At 41.0% G+C, this 17,914-nt stretch overlaps 1 protein-coding gene and 1 long non-coding RNA gene across 7 annotated transcripts in view; one reads left to right on the top strand and one right to left on the bottom strand.

Annotated features, from left to right (window-relative positions):
• The window catches only part of LOC133412107 (receptor-type tyrosine-protein phosphatase S-like), a 114,068-nt gene that overhangs the window by 78,911 nt on the left and 17,243 nt on the right, over nt 1-17,914 (bottom strand). For all 6 annotated transcript variants that reach the window (XM_061695169.1, XM_061695173.1, XM_061695171.1 and 3 more), the window contains exon 2: nt 6,461-6,668. In XM_061695169.1, coding sequence (XP_061551153.1) covers nt 6,461-6,599 — 139 coding nt within the window. In that variant the 5' untranslated portion in view covers nt 6,600-6,668. The remainder of the gene's footprint in view (nt 1-6,460; nt 6,669-17,914) is intronic.
• Nucleotides 3,014-17,914, top strand: part of LOC133412108 (uncharacterized) — a 60,632-nt gene continuing 45,731 nt past the window's right edge. The window contains exon 1 of the long non-coding RNA XR_009769733.1: nt 3,014-3,070. This is a non-coding gene — a long non-coding RNA (uncharacterized LOC133412108). The remainder of the gene's footprint in view (nt 3,071-17,914) is intronic.

Raw genomic sequence — 17,914 nt, 5'->3', positions numbered from 1 at the left:
TCGTGCAGAATGCAGCGTGGCTTCGTAGTAAAAGACTGCGTGTACTAGACTGGCCTGCCTGCGGTCCCGACCTGTCTCCCATTGAAAATGTGTGGCGCATTATGAAGCGTAAAATACGACAACAGAGACCCCGGACTGGTGAACAGCTGAAGCTGTAGATCAAGCAAGGATGGAAAATAATTCCACCTACAAAGCTTCAACAATTAGTGTCCTCAGTTCCCAAATGTTTATTGAATGTTGTTAAAAGAAAAAGTAATGTAACACAGTGGTAAACATGACCCTTTCCCAGTTTTTTTGGAACGTGTTAAAAAAATATTTAAATTAAATAAAATTCTAAGTTAATGATTATTTTCTAAAAACAATCAAGTTTATCAGTTTGAACATTAAATATCTTGTCTTTGTAGTGTATTCGATTAAACATAGGTTGAAAATGATTTGCAAATCATTGTATTCTGTTTTTACTTGTTTGACACGTCCCAACTACCTCAACTTTCTCAGTCTTTCTTGCCACCTGTCCCAGCTTTTTTGGAATGTGTTGCAGCCGTAAAATTAAAAGTTAATGATTATTTGCTAAAATGATTTAAGTTTATCAGTTTGAACATAAAATGTCTTGTCTTTGTAGTGTATTCAATTAAATATAGGTTTAAAATGATTTGCAAATCATTGTATTCTGTTTTTATTTATGTTTAACACGTCCCAACTTCATTGGAATTGGGGTTGTAGAACCCCTGAAGTCTAACGCACTATCCAGCCTTCTCATGCACCCTTGGAAGGATTCTTCCGGGATCCTCCACAGCTCCATCGTCACAGCCACTTTGATATCATTCACGTCTTCCAAACAGGTTTGCTTGATGAGCCAGTGGAACTTGGGAAAGAGGAAAAAAATTACAAAAAGCCCAGTCAATTGGGTAGGGAGGTTAAAAATGGCGTTCTTTTGGCCAGGAAGTGTCAGATGCTCAGGGCATTGTGAGCAGGCAGGGTACCATTGTGAAGCAGCCATGCGTTCTCCTGCCCCACACTGGACAAAGTTAACGCCACAGTAGATGTGCTGGTTGATTATCTGGCCCACATTTTAGGTGAAAACATGTAGTTTGGGTTTGAAATATATCTTTTGTGACACCAGTCCTGGATCTTTTCTGACACACCTCGTACGTCTGAAAATGCAAAATAAATGTACAATAGAACATACAGTGGTGCCTTTAGATATGAATTTAATTCGTTTTCATAATCATTCTGGAGGACACCACCCCAACTCCCTTAAATCCCCCTGTTCCAGTTGAAGAAAAACAAGCCCAAAGCATGATATTCCCACCAACATTTTTCTCTGTGGGTGTGGTGTTCCTCTGTTGATGATGTGCAGTGTTACTTTGGCGCCAGACATAGGAATTGTTGCCAGAAATTCTACTCCGGTGTCATAAAACCACAACACATTTTCTGGCATGCTTTGAGACATGTGAATATTGTTTTTGCGAAATTTAGCGATGCCTGGATATTATTCTTGGTTTCTTCAAAATATATAGATATATTTTGACTGGTGCATTTTCATTCTTTTTAGAGCCACTGCTTTTTGCAATGAGTCACTTGAATAATATCATGTCATAGAGGCGCAGTGTCCTATGCAGTAATAAATGGAACATAGCCAGAATGTCAGAAATGAAGTGGTTTCATCTCATGCTTAGGCACAATCCTCAACAGGATGATACATAAAGCTGGAGTTGGCACAGAGCAGTCAATCAGAACAAATTCGTGGCCATCATTCGTCCCAATAGCACCGTATGTCTGGCCTATTAAACCCAAAGAGAAGCTTGGGGACACTGAGAGCAGTGAGCCCCTAAAACCCGCGAAAGTACAAAAAAAAAAAAAAAAAAAAATAGTTACGTCGGACCACCTTGTTACTGTGACAGGATTATGACAGAATTTCATATGCCTTGTTGAGCACAAACACGGTCTCACTGGCTTTATGTACAGTCCAGAATGTTTTCTGTACTCTCTTAAATGCGCTTCAACACCAATCCTCTTGCAAAACCGACCCCGCTGGCAATGTTACCACTTAAGCCTCTTCTTAAAGCCAGGGAAAAGCCCCGCAAGGCACTGACTTTGTGTGGATTTGCACTGAACAAAAACTTGTTATGGCTGGATGGTTTCAGGAAGCTTCCTGGAAAATACGGGACTAATGAGCGGCTCTTTCTCTTAATAGAAGCTTTCACTCGTTTTCACCAAAGCAGCCAGGTCGACTAATCTTCTACCACTTGGCTGCTTTTACAAAACACCTTTTTAAACCTGTAATCGTCTAAGTGACTGATTGAGGCTCCGGTCAGTTTCAGATTTAACATTCGTCATGGGAGGGAAAGGAGGTCGATGATGTCTGGCGCAGGTCAGGTTGCGATCGTCCCTTTAAAGTGGTAAATGCAAATTAAATGCATCCTCTTTGAAAGACGTATACAGGCCGGGAAGAGCTGATGTTGCAAATTGCATTTGGCTTTAATAGAGAAACATACCTGATGTCAGGGGTTTACAGTGCAAGCAGTTGTGGTCTGACAAGCCTTGAGGCCATTTTGACTAATGCATTTCTTCCTGTTTGTCTGTTTTGACAAAAGCTAATTGCATCTCATTTTAATCAAGCAATTCCTTGACATAAAGATGATTGAGTCACAGTTGTATCCAAATCCAAAGTCTCTAGGAAATAAAATGCATAAATGCAATATACAATTAACTGTAACATTTTTTAAGTGCCCTGCACATTGATATGACTGTATAATCACTTATTACAATTAAACAATTCATTCGGAGGAAGGCTTGTAACCAGCACAGAAGAAATTGCACAACCCAAGTGGTCGTTAAACGACATTGAGCAATAGAAAAATAGCATTTGTTGCCTGTCTCCCTTCCTTTTCTTAAAAAAAAAAAAAAAAAGGTTACTTCATTCTGTAGTCATGTCTCTGGGTTTTCATTCAGCCCTGTGTCCAAAGCACATCAGCCCCCTCAAAAACATTTGGACTCTTCCACAAGTCACATGGTCCACAGTAAGTTGCATCATTCAGATCCTCTGCAGGCCATGGAAAGGCCAAAAGTAAGTGCATTAATTCTTCTGTATAATAGATGACATTTCAACAATGATTGGGGGGTTAAAATGAACCTCAGTCCTGTTACCTATATTATACTTTGGATGATATGTATTTTTTAATTTGTCGAATCACTGTCATTTGTTTAGTGTCAATTATTAGTTAGTTCATGCTATTAGCATGAATCAAATGTGGCTATATTTCATACATTTGATAAATCCATGCTTAAAAACTCACTCCTGTTTCGTTCAGTCCTGTTACTCAAATGAGCAGTTTCAGTAAAATAAAACAATCACATAAAAAAATAAAATAAAAAATATAAAGTTGCCTGAGATGGGCCAAGACACATGAGTCGCTCAATATTTGTATTATCAGACTGCAATGTGAAAAAAAGAGAGTTATAATAAGCAAATTGAACCAATTTGGTGGAACGGTAGTGCAAAATTTGATATGATACATTCTGCATGAGATGCCTCTACATTCCAACGGAATACTGTACACAATACACGTATAGGTCACTGACATGGCAACGAAAATGTCATTGTCGCAAATTAGTAATTCAAATGAAAAAGAACATTACAACAACAATACTTTCCAGACAAATGCAATGTGGTTTGTTTGTTTTGTGAGCGTGTACTGTGTGTGTATGTGCGCGTGTGTGTGTGTGTGTGCGCGTGCGTGTGTGTGTGTGCGTGTGTGTGTGTGTGTGTGTGTGTGTGTGTGGACCGCTGAGGCAGGAAATCAGTGCAAATGTTGTCATCAAAAAAATGAGGAGAAACATGCTGATGGGACCTCCCGGCTCATCAAAACATTAACAAGCAACAGTCCAGTTCCAATGTACTCACAAGGCTGCTTTCACTCCTCTGTATCACACACACACACTCTCTAACACACGCACACATGCGCACGCTCTAACATGCGTGCACACTTTAACACGCGCACACACACACACACACACACGTGTACACACACACACACGTGTATATATATACACACACACAGTTTCTTACAGACATGCAAACAAAAGCCTGGGCATGCCAAATCCCACACATGGACTGTCTCCCCATATATTCACACATGGTACATCGCATTCACACCTGATTACATATAGCAGCTGCCATTCACCAGAAGAAGTAAGTAAGAAGTAAGTAAAATGTTCAAATCTGATTGACGGCCTATTTCAATGTCAACATGCAATCTCTCCAGACATCCTCCCTATTTCCCAAGAAATATTCCCTGCTATCACAGAACTTTTGTTGCTATGGCAACCAAATAATGTAGGACAGCCTTTTCTCACAAGAATTTAGGAAGGTTTCAGACAAAAAGGGAAGGACTGTATTGAGAAAATCTTTGGGACTTTACGAACATTATTATTATTATTAATTATTGTGACTTTTTAGCATTTCTTTTCCAAATCCAATGTCTTTTTAAAAATCTTTTTTCCATGTATTTTCTGCCATAAGTCATTCATACACTACGTATTTACAGTCTCACTGCCACAGTATATAACAATGTTACACTACGTATTTATATTGTCACTGCCACAGTATATGACAATGTCTATTTTGAAGAGAAGTAGTCATATTTGATATTTTACTGAAATCCACCAGATTCAAATTTTCCCAGTGTATAACCATGATTTATCAAATGTCAGCGTAGTGCTATTTGACATTTTTACTGTATATTACAGTTACAGTTCAGTTTGTATCCATTGTAGGCCGTTGATGAAATTCTTGTATTTTGTATTATCAAGCCATGTGACTACCAGGGGGCCCCAAGATTGTATGTGAATGTGTATGCACATCCCCTTTTCACCCCTGAAATGATCAGCATGTGCCGACAGATGCTCACACACGCTTGGGGCCTGCTGGTAGTCATATGACCCCATAATATAACTAGCAAAAATACAACAATTTCATATGCAGGGCTCCAATGGGAAAATGGTTGAATGTGGCAGTAAAAATGTCAAATAACTACTTTTAAAAATAAAATGCGGACTTTCGATAATGTATTGTTATACATTGTAATGGCAGTGACATTAAAAATGTCAATGAAGCATTTCTGGCCACAAAGTTGTCAAGAGGGAGACACTGGCACTAGTTACAGTATAAATACTAATGATAACAATGTTATCTTTGAGAGCATGTGGCAGTATTGTTTTGTATTTTACATTTATTTTGTAAATTTTTAGCACGGCATGTCAGCCGTGTTTGTGGGGGGTATCACAGCGGACGTTGGTGGGAGCTCACAAAGGTTGATGTTAATGTTGCTTGGAAACAGTCCAATTTGCACATAATCTCATGCTTAACGTTTTGTGAAATGCATCATTACTATGAATCTGCATTTTGTGCAGTGGGGCTTCTGGCTATTAGACTGTCAATCATTGTTTGCAGCGATATACAGTGCCCTGAAAAAGTAATGGCCACCTTTGTAAATAGTTTTTTTTTTTTTTTTTTTTTGCTTAGTTTCTCCGCTTTAATGTTTAATATCATTAAATAAATGTAAATATCAGACAAAGATAAAACAAGTAAACATAAAACATAGTTTTTAAATGGTGATTTTATTGATTAAGGAAAAAAAAATTCAAAGCCACTTGGCCCTATGTGAAAAGAATAATGGTCCCCTAAAGCTAATAACTGGTTGCCCCACCCTCATGAGCAGCAACTTTAATGAAGTCTTTTCTATAACTGCCAATGAGTCTTTCACATCTATGTGGAGCTATTTTGGGCCACTATTCCTTGCAGAATTGTTTGAATTCAGCAACACTGGAGGGTTTTTGAGTTATTACCTTGTTTTTATACAGTACAATACTGCTGAGTGCTATTTTTCTAATTAGAAAACATGTTCCAAAAAAAACCTAATTTGGGTGTTTTGGGGGGCTGGAATGAATTAATTGCATTTCTAACCATTTCAATAGGGAAAGATGGTTTGAGATATGAGTGTTCTGAAATTTGGAATGAATTAAACTTGTATCTCAAGGCACCACTGTATATCAAATGAATTTTCCCCATTGAAATATTGAAATGAAAAGAAATGCCATTTATCTGTTCCAGAGACCCTAAAAAAACAACCCCCAAAAATGTTGCTCCACTTAAAAAAAGGGGGCGAAAAGCACTATATTGAATCAAAACATAATAAAACAAAGGATTTAAAGCGATGCACTATTTTTATCAATGTTTAATTACTGTACATATTGTAGTATTTGTGCATTGGATGTGTGCCTTTAAAGGCATGGCCTAGTGAGTGACGTCAGAGTTCGGTGTGAGCGTTTGGGTGTGAGTTGTGGCCTACAGCAGCTCCTTGTGCGTGTTCTCATTTTCTATTTGTATGTTTGACTGTCCTGTTGAATACAACTGAATATGCTTCATGACAATAAATGTAAAATACAATAGACATACCTGAGGCTGCAGAAAGATTGTTCACATTAATTAGCAGGATGATGAGATGCAGTAGGGGAGACAGGGAGGAGGTCCTGAGGCGGAACCCAGGAATCAGCCTCCTGGACTGGTCTGGCGCACGGCCTGTGCTGGACAGCATGGTCCTGCTGTAGGCCGCTTGGAGATGACTGAAATGTGGTTGGGGCTTCGCTCAGCAGGGGTAGGCACACTGCAGACACACACAAGAACATGAAGGTCAGCCAAAATGGATGAAAACATTGTCACCGCATCTCTGATTCATCGCTGAAATGTCAGCGCACTGCAAGGGGAAGAGTGGACTCATCCGAAAATTCAAACCGAGCTAGGTGAAATCCTCCTCATGAAGACAAATTAAAGCCAAATTCATGCTAATGCAGGATTAAGTCTTTTGATTTCCCCAAAGCACTTCAAACTGGGATTAAGGGCTCATGTGGGCCAGCCCTGACTCAACTAATACCAGAACAATAGAGCTACTATGCACCAACTAAAAGAAGAAACAAGCTGAAATTGTTATTTTGCCACACTGTTTCAGCATTAATGAGCCTCTGTACCAGTGAACCTTGAAATAAGCTGCAGTGATACATTTTTACCCTCCTCAAAAGTCATAATAATTTAATTTAACTGTAGCGCTGACGGAAATAATTTGATTTCATTGTTATGGTGCAACATAAAGGAGTAAATAATCGAGCTTGAGTTTGCCACAGTCGTTGAAAAAATTTAATTGAGGGGTCAGAATGTCCTGCGATTGGCTGGCAACCAGTTCAGGGTGTACCCTGCCTCCTGCCCGATGATAGCTGGGATAGGCTCCAGCAATCCCGCGACCCTTGTGAGGATAAGCGGCTCAGAAAATGGATGGATGGATGGATGGATGGGTCGGAATGTGGCAAAAATGCAATAGTGGCGTATATGTCAAAGACTTCAGATTTAAGGGAGGTTGTCATCCGTCCCTCTCTTCGTAAAAACATGCCCGGCCTCCTACGTACGGCTTCACATAATTTAGCTCGTGTTCATGCTGAGAATCACACAAGCAGAGTAGAGGCTCACTCTCCCTTCATCAATAACTCTTCAGTCTGTCCTTCACCTCCTCTCCTCTATGACAAAACAGTGGTGGGGGAGAAAGGAGCCTTTGTCTACCTGTCACATATGACGCACATCCGAACTAAACCACTAAGTATATGGGTGAAAATAATGAGGCGCACCACAATTAATCTATTAGTCAGAGGCTAGGCTAGTTCCATCTGAAACTTTTTCATCTTATCAAGACATTTTGAACAATTATGTGCATCCAACATTGCAGGAATCGTTTAGGAAATCTGCCTCAGCCGCAAAAAAGCAGGGGCCTTTAGGGCTGCCACACACCAAGTGAGGCGGCCAAAAGTGAGTCAAGTGGACCATCACAAAAAAAATTAGTTGAAGATTCTTCACCACACACCAAGAAACTGAGCACCACACATCGACCAACACGCTGCACCAAAAATACTGTGAGCCTGTGTCAGGTTTTGAGGCACCTCATACAGTATACTGTTCTGTATGAATTTTTTTGTTGAACCACAAAAACATGGCGAGATTGTCAAGGAAGAAGAAGATGGCCACGAAGAAGGAAATGGGTGAGAATAAGAAGAGTGTGGATATTTTGTGAGGATGTTGGCAATGATCTATCGTCCCGTTTAAAACCCAGAAAAGTATGTGTGTTTTTTTTGTTTGCTTTTTTGTGAAAGCTCATTTTTAATTGGCTGTTACATCTATGACATTACAATGCCATGCACCGGCGATTCAGATTTTGAATCACAGCAAAACCATTGGCCGACCGTAGGCCATTCATGAAAAGAAGTTTCCAAACCACAAACAATGCGAAACAGTCGGTTTTCGGCTGAGTCGCTCGGTGTGCATCAAGCTTGAATTTCATATTCTGTAAGTAACTCAGGAATGCAATTTCTGTCGAAATTAAATGTGCACACTGAAGAGCTGACACTGAACTGAAATGCTGTGCAATTAATCCAATTGTTGAAACGAATGTGAATTCGGAAAATGTCTCTGACTTTTCTCACTGAAATTATGGAATTATGCAGAAAATGGGGATTTTGAGAATATTACAAATAGAAGCTTGAATGAACTGAATTTGTTGATATTGAAATGGTTTGAATCTGCTAAGAAGTTTGGAAAGACAGAGATAAATTGGAAAACCTCTCGAGCAATTTGGGAAATTTGAAATGCAACATTTGGAATTCTGGGGGAATTGGGAATTTTTTAATGTGAGTGAAAATACTTTCCAAGATGTCCTGAATGATCTAAACGTTTGAAGTTTGAATGGTGTGATCGAGGAATGTGTCGGAATTAGGTCAAACTGTAAAATGTCTCCATTAATTTGAAAATTTTGTCATGGAAAATTTTGGGAATGTGATAAATAATTGCCCAATATGTCCCAAATGAGATGAACAGTTTGACGTTGGAATGGTTGGCCCGAATGTTGAGAAGTTGTGAAATGTGGAAAGATTTAAATCTTAGAAAAGAAAATATTAGAAAATATCTTTATTTTGACATTGGAATGCTTTGAACTGCTCTTCAGCATTTTCACAATTAGCCGATTACTGCTTTTGACAATAAATTCCTTTTTTAGTTTTATCGTTGTTATTGTCAGGTTTAACTATTCATCACGAATACTCTTATTTGCACAAACAAAAAAGCAGAAGAAAACAGGATGAGCAATTTGAAAAATACAGACTGGGTGGTGGCTGCTTTGTGGAGTATGTGTCTAAAACATGTGGCCAGAACATCTGCATCACAAATTTATGTGTTGGGAATGTCACTTCATATTTTCCTGTGTGGAGTTTACTGTACATGTGCTCCCTTGCCTGTGTGTGTTATCTTCGGGTAAACTGGTTCCTTTCCACATTCTAAAAACATCCATGTTAGGTTTAGTGAAAACTCTAAATTGCCCTCATGCGTATATGTGGGTGTCAATGGTTGTTCGCCAATATGTGACCTGGGATTGACTGGTGAGTGTAATCCGCCTTTCACTCGAAGTCATCTGAAATAGACTCTGGCTCACCTGTGACCCTGAACGGGATAAGCAGTAGAAAATGGATGGATAGATGCACAGGGAAGTCAGGGAGTGAGGGATCTGCTGTCTCATTCTTTCTCGCCGCATTTTTTTTCAGGCTTTGGATTCTTGTTTGACGTTTAGACCAAACATTTCCCTTGGAATTTTAGATCACGTTCCAAGTTGTTAAACTGCTAAATTTATGAAGTTATGAGGGTCGACTGTTTGGAGTAGGAGGCAAGCATATTGTTTTTGAAAATTTTGATCCAGCTTCAACATTTGAGAAACACTGCTCCTGCTGGTCCAATACTTTTGTACAGTTTGTGTAACTGCCTTGTTAGGGCCAGTAAGGCCTTCAGAAGCACTAACCTACATTTACAATGTAACTTCTAACATTTGTTCCATGAAAGTGTAATAAGTCATTCCCAACCGTCTGTTCTCTTCATTTCGTAGTTCTCTTGGCTGCACCACTTCCAGGACATCTGGCTGTTGGATTTTATTTGTCTAATCACATTTCAGCCTCTCTGTGTTGCCATGTCAATGTAATCTTCCCCAGAACCTTTAGAATCAGAGATGCATGTCATTTAAACTACAGTACATTAGCAATGGGATTGTTTCTTTAACCAATCAGATTGAAAATTTGTCCTCACAGGGAGCACTGACCCTTGATGGTGTCAGCATTTTTCTGTCACCTGATTGATTGGTCAGATTTATTACAGCCAAGTTCAACAAGTAAAACACGTCTGTACACATGAATACATTTTAATAATCAACATCTCTGGCGAGTACGACGTATTTCATTTTAAAAAATTTCTGTTTTTGATAAACATTGATTCTGAACTGATCCAGATGGCAAAGTTGCGTGCTGTTATATTAGGTTTTTGGCACATATAGACAAACATTTACATGGTTTATATATTTGTGACGTGATAGTTGTGGAAAAGGTGTATTGGGTACGTCCCCACTGAAGACCAGCGTATCAAATGCACGGCCCGCCACTGTTAAATGCCCAGAGCGTGACATGGCATGTATCTGCAGTTGATAGGCCAGATTGTCATTGATGTATCAGCATGCACATAAGCGACGCCTTCACCTTTACATCTCCGCTGCGTGGGCGCTAATGGTGTGTTGAGATTACTGCTGACCCTTTCTCGCCTATTTTCCTAAACGAAAGCGGCATTTCTGGTGCGTTGCATATTCAAAGACTCCCCCGTCCACTTATCGAGCTAATGACCTGCTCCAACACATTACTTGCTGCCCCTTCCTCCTCTAAAAATAGCCAATCTGGAAAAACACATCTGTCTATCTGATATACAGGCTCTGTTTCGCTCACCACTCCATAACCTCGGTCTTATCACAGGCCAGCGTAATCGAGGTTGAATAGAAAAGCTTTCAACGTCTTTTTTTTTTCAATTGAACAATATGATAAGAAGAATCAGGGCTGATTCAAGCTTCACCGGCAGCACGTTAAGTAAATTCTCCTCTTAGGGAAACTCAATTTGCTGCTGTTAATCTAACAAGGGCTGCCGCGCAGTGTGCAGCCACATAGCGACTCCAACATTAGACACTGCTCATATATATTTCACTGTCTGCTCCCTCTCTCCTGTTTGCCGGGTTGTCGGAGGCTTCCCAATCTCACCGTGCCCTCAGCATAACCCTTCATATCTTTCCTTCAGATTATCCAGCGCTCCCTGTTGTCTTTCACCTGCTGACAAAGCCCCTTTCTCTCCTTCTCTTCCACTTTTGTCCCTCACCCAGCCTCCTAAACCCTTATATCTTACCCTCGTCTCACTTCTGCATTAGGTGCTGTTTTCCTGAAATCTCCTCATCTCCCTCCTCCCTCGTCTTCTTGTTAACCTCCCGTGATGCCATCCTCAGTGCGACACCCTTTCGTTCATCCCTTCCTTCTTCCAACGTGCACTCTAAAATCTCGCTCATGGCCAAATCCTTTCTCCAGTGCCTAGCTGCTCTGCATCGACTCCTCCAGCTGCTGCTAAGCCATTGACAGCATTCAAACAAAAGGCTTTAGAGCGTTTTACAGCTGGGTTATTGGAGGAAGCCAGCCAATGCAGATGCAGTAAGCAGCGGCATGCTGGTGGTTGGGTTAAAGTCTCTATTGGGCAAGTAGCAAGAAATGGACTGTGGTAGTGTTGAAAGGAAAACACATGGTCATCATTAGGATCTGATCTTTAGGGGTGCGCTTCCCAGCCTGTCAAGAATTTATTACACAAAGGTGTTAAAATCATTTCGGTAACATTTTTTTTTAAAACTTTAAAATTACAGAGGAGAAATCTTTCCAAGGACCCCTTTATAATCCTAACACCAATTAAACACAGCTACCATGTATACCCCTAAATGCCATAGGAATGAAAACAGTCATGATGTTATGATTACACACACATTTTATTATGAAAAACAGTCATAATCTTACAAGAATAATGTTCTACTTTTCCGAGATAAAGTCATAATATTATGATATTAAAGTCAAGGTTTAACAGCAGAAGGAAGCCATGTTTTAAGAGGCGAATTTCAAAAATACAACTTTATTTTTGTGGCTTCTAATATGGAAAAGAACAAATTAGAACATGAAATGTTTCTAATGGTTCGATCCCTAAACTCTACAGTGGCTAATTATTTCGCCATGAGAGATCATTCTGTGTACCATGGGAAATTGTCCAAATTCACTTAATAGGTCCATAAATTATTTATTTTTTTTACAAAATGTATCTTTGTTCATCTATCTAGGCCAGTGACATATAGTGACAGGCAGAACAATCAAATGCTCTTCCATTTGATGACAGACAGTACAATTAACATTGGTATCCACCTTTTGCCATTCATACAACAGATTAATAGCTTTGTCATCATTATTATTTCAGCATATACTGTATACGTTAGGTGACATTTTTGTGTAGTGCTATTAGATTTTTCAAATGTAAAATATATGGCTTGGCTCAATAATATACTCATATATTTAACTCGGGTGCACCAGCGGTGAGGGATGCCGTCAAGCTGAAGAAGGAGTCCTATCGGGCCTTTTTGGCTTGTGGGACTCCTGAGGCCAAGCAGAATACAGCTTTGGTGGTTGCTGAAGCAAAAACCCGGGTATAGGAGGAGTTCGGTGAGGCCATGTAGAAAGACTTCCGGATGGCTTCGAGGAAACTCTGGTCCACCATCCGGCATCTCAGGAGGGGGAAGCAGTGCACTATCAACACTGTGTATAGTGGGGATGGGGCGCTGCTGACCTCGACTCGGGACGTTGTGAGCAGGTGGGGAGAATACTTCGAAGACCACCTCAATTCCACCGACACGCATTCCCATGAAGAAGCAGAGTCTGGGTTCTCTGAGGCGGGCTCTCCTATCTCTGGGGTTGAGGTCACTGAGGTGGTTAAAAAGCTCCTCGGTGGCAAGGCCCCGCGGATGGATGAGATTCGCCCATTGTTCCTAAAGGCTCTGGATGTTGTGGGGCTGTCCTGGTTGACACGCCTCTGCAACATCACGTGGACATCGGGGACAGTGCCTCTGGATTGGCAGACTGGGGTGGTGCACCGGAGGGTGTGTTCCAACTACAGGGGGATCACACTCCTCGGCCTCCCTGGTAAGGTCAATTCAGGGGTGCTGGAGAGGAGGGTCCGTCGGGAAGTCGAATCTCAGATTCAGGAGGAGCAGTGTGGTTTTCGTCCTGACCGTGGAACAGTGGACCAGCTCTACACCCTCGGCAGGGTCCTCGAGTGTGCATGGGAGTTCGCCCAACCAGTCTACATGTGTTTTGTGGACTTGGAGAAGGTGTTCGATCGTGTCCCTTGGGGGGGTCCTGTGGGGGGTGCTTCGAGAATATGGGGTACCGAATCCCCTGATACGGGCTGTTCAGTCTGACCGGATTCAGAGTTTGGTCCGCATATCCGACAGTTGAGTGTGAAGCGGCTGGGATGAGAATCAGCACCTCCAAATCTGAGACCATGGTCCTCAGTCGGAAAAGGGTGGCGTGCCCTCTCCAGGTCGGGGATGAGATCCTGCCACGAGTGGAGGAGTTCAAGTATCTTGGGGTCTTGTTCATGAGTGAGGGAAGAATGGAACGGGAGATCGACAGGCGGATCGGTGCAGCGTCTGCAGTGATGCAGACTTTGTATCGATCCGTTGTGGTAAAGAAGGAGCTAAGCCGAAAGTGAAGCTCTCGATTTACCGGTCGATCTACGTTCCTACCCTCACCTATTGTCACGACCCACAGCTCGTGACCGAAACAACAAGATCCCGGATACAAGCGGCCGAAATGAGTTTTCTAGAAAGTTCTAGAAAGTCAACCATCACTGCAGCCCTCCACCAGTCGGGGCTTTATGGCAAAGTGGCCCGACAGAAGCCTCTCCTCAGTGCAAGACACATGAAAGCCCGCATGGAGCTTGCTAACCTGAAGGACTCCAAGATGGTGAGAAATAAGATTATCTGGTCTGATCAGACCAAGATAGTAATTGTTGGCTTTAATTCTAACACGTGTGGAGAAAACCAGGCACTGCTCATCACCTGTCCAATAGAGTCCCAACAGTGAAGCATGGTGGTGGGAGCATCATGCTGTGGGTGTGTTTTTCAGCTGCAGGGACAGGGAGACTGGTTGCAATCGACGAAAAGATGAATGCGGCCAAGTACAGGGATATCCTGGACGAAAACCTTCTCCAGAGTACTCAGAACCTCAGACTGGGCCGAATGTTCACCTTCAAAAAAGGCAATGACCCTAAGCAGACAGCTAAAAGGAGCTAAAGGAGTGGCTTCAGAACAACTCTGTGTTTTTGAATGGCCTAGCCAGAGCCCTGACTTAAACCCAACTGAGCATCTCTGGAAAGACCTGAAAATGGCTGCCCACCAACATTCACCATCCAACCTGACAAAACTGGAGAGGATCTGCAAGGAGGAATGGCAGATGATCCCCAAATCCAGGTGTGATCATTCCCAAAAAGACTCATGGCTGTATTAGCTCAAAAGGTTGCTTCTACTAAATACTGAGCAAAGGGTCTGAATACTTATGGCTGTGTGATATTTCTGATATTATTTTTTAATAAATCTGCAAAAATTTAAACAACTCCATTTTCTTATGTCAATATGGATGGCTCAACCCTGAAAATGCGTATTCGCTGGATGTCTCAATTTACAGAAAAGCTGGGTGACGTTTTTTAAGCTCCCAAAAAATGAGGGGAAAAAAAAGCAATGGATTGACTTTTTAAAGACAAACGCGGATGGCGAGATTTCATATACCGGTACTTAGAGGTTTTTTTTCTTCATTCAAATTTGGATGGCTTGTTAACATTACTCTTCTCTGTGGTGTGTCGAATTTATAATGCATTCTAAGGCTGAACTGCAGTCGCTGAAGCCACCCTTCATCGACATCACAACTCACTGTGCCTGATCATTTCTCAGCATCGAGCGAATATGTATCGCAAAAGAAGGCAAGGTGTTGGAAGCTTATTACCGTTTCAGCGTGACAAGTCATCCAGACAGCTTGATTGATGGTGGATACATGTGCTATATATTGCATGGAGCAGATAATGACACCACAGCTCAGGTGGTGAAATGTACACCAGTTAATGTGCTCCAACAGGCTGATGTAATAACATTGTTTAGTGTGGCCCTGCTCTACTGGGAGCCCCTGGAAGATTTTTTTTTTTGGTCACCTCGCCCATTTACCCATGATGTTTTTCATCACAAGAAGGTGACGACAATAGCTACGGACCTGTCTCCATGACAACAAGCGGCCGGGGGCTAAAATAAAAAGATCATCCAGTAGGGCCATGCAAGCTGTGAGACAGACATTTTTATGTCATGTCATGTTTGATTGTAGATTGAAAAAGGGGGTGGGGGGGTAGAAATACATTTAACACTATTGCTCTGCATTGCACCACAAAACTTTATGGTGGAATTCTAATTAATTCGAACTCATGTTTGTTCTTTCATGTTTACACCCAGCCTGTGATCTAATAGTGCACACGACGCAGCTCCAAAATAACCTTGTTTTCAATTATTCATGGATTTGTGTGCCATTCTTTTGATAAGTTGAGAGGAAGGCTGTATTAGTCACACACTGGGAGCGACTGGGACTAATATTACCTCACGCATCCAATGACCCTGCAACCTCTAGGCGAGTGACACTTGCAAATGCATGCACGCTCACGAGGCAATTTACACACACACACACACACACACAACTGCACACACAAAAAAACACAATTTTTTTTTTTTTTTAAACGCACACAACATAGCAGATGGCAAAGCACCATGGGGGAGATTGGCAGTCTCTCTCTGTCACACTTTTCTCTTTTAAACACAAACTTGAAGATACACACACACACACACTCACATTGAGGATCAGAGGCACAGGATGAAGTATGGCTCACTGCAGGCATGGGTTGCGTTGCCCCGGTTACATTTTTAGGAGTGGAAACAAAATATCTAAGACTCTCTAACAGAAAACACACCTGTCACTCAAATACAGAGAATCTTTGTCCTGAATATAAATTAATGTGGCAGATTCAGCTACATTTATGGCTTTCTTAAATGGTTAAGAAGTGTACATCTACAACTCATCTGTTTACATTTACTGGAAACAACATAAGGTACATGTGCGCATTGAAATGACATCAAATAAACAATCTGTATCAAAGATACGTTTTTAAAGGGATGATGCTCAGTTTTGAAAATGACGCCAATCCAATAACACTTGATGGGATTCTATTTTTGGTTTTCTGCTAAATGTCACAACATGATTTAGACAGGGAGGCCGATTGGACAGCGAATTCAAGTGATCACTGGAATATATAGCATCATTATCCAGGACATGAACACGTTCATAAAACAAAGTCAATATTTAAGACCAATATTTATGTTGTGGGTCTAGTTTTCTAATTGACTTTACATAATTGAAGAGGAAGGAATTGAGAGGCTGTGTTTGTTTAGATAAAAAAAAGTGCTGCCCTGAGATACGAGTTTAATTTGTTCTGTGACCACACTTGTCATGCAAACGTTTCACAACTAATTTAATTGATTCAGTAAACTATTATATTATATTCCTATATTACTAGTAGTAATTTATTCGCAGAGGCTAAAGAATATATCCCTGTGCGTTAGGGCTGCACAATTAATGGAATTTTAATCATGATCGCGATTTTGAATGCCACGATTAAATGAGCCTGATGGTCGGCAATTTTTTACATTTAAAATGCGGGCACTGCTGCATATGAAAAATGCTTCATTCATAGCACTGCCCGCAACCCAGTCAGCCAGCCACCATGGGGCAAATGTATGGTTAAGGCTTCATTCTGAGAGGGGCAACTTCAAAATAAAAGCTTCTTATATTACTACATTGGACATCAATGCCATTTTAGCATTTATTTTGAAGTTGGCCACGGAGCGCGATGCCAGCCCTTAATGAAGCCTTAACTATGCATTCGCCCCCTGGTGTCTGGCTGACTAGGTTGCGGGCACTGCTTCAAATGAAGCACTTTTCATATGCAGCAATGCAGTTAAATGTACAAAAATCAGCGACGATCAGGCTCATTTAGTCGTGGCAGCCAAAATCGTGATCACGATTAAAATTCGATTAATTGTACAGCCTTAGAATTCTGTATATATCAAATTATGTAGTCTTTTTGTGGTGAATATATTTGTTGTGATCATGAATCAGTATAATGTTTTCATTTAATTGATTTGACATAAGTGTGTATATTATTAAAGAATATCATAACAAAAAAATTGATTTTCCCCAGGCGCAGCCTCTCTGGTGTTTTAGATTTTACAGCAAGGGTTTTTCTTCACTTAATTCACCATTAAGGCGTGACTAACTGGGTGTCACGTATTCAAAGTGATGGATTTATAGATGTACTTTGCTTCATTTGAGCTACATTAAACGTGGTATCACCTGTTTTTGGTGTTATCGTCTGCTTTGAACGGTAATTGAAGAAGATATTAACCTTTCCCACATCACAACATCAGCACGTCATTAAAATTACACACAGGCATTGCAATTGCTTTGGACCGTTTTAGTTGCTGGATCCCTTTTTCCGCCGCTATAAAAAAAGCTGTGGATGTGCTTCAGCTGTTGCTCATCACAATTTCATAGCTAGGACAACACATGAAATTGATGATGAGGTATCAACGGAGGGATGGAGAGAAGCCTGACTAAACTTCGCTCCATGAAATGCAACATAAACTACTCTGCAAAGCTGCTACAGCCCAACAACAGGGCAATAAACACCCACTCCTATTGGGGCTCCAAGGGCAAACCCTTCCAACACTGCATCCTATAAGGGAGGCACCAGATCAGCTGGGCGACAGATGGAGTGGCTTCCTCTGAGCAATAAATGTATTACCAAATAGCATAAAAGTACAAATAGAGAGGATTATAACAGGGGATC

Source organism: Phycodurus eques, chromosome 13 (assembly GCF_024500275.1).
Source record: "Phycodurus eques isolate BA_2022a chromosome 13, UOR_Pequ_1.1, whole genome shotgun sequence".
In the NCBI taxonomy this organism is placed as follows: Eukaryota; Metazoa; Chordata; class Actinopteri; order Syngnathiformes; family Syngnathidae; genus Phycodurus; species Phycodurus eques.
Note: the sequence above shows the minus strand (reverse complement) of the source record. Positions and strands in the feature narration are given on the sequence as shown.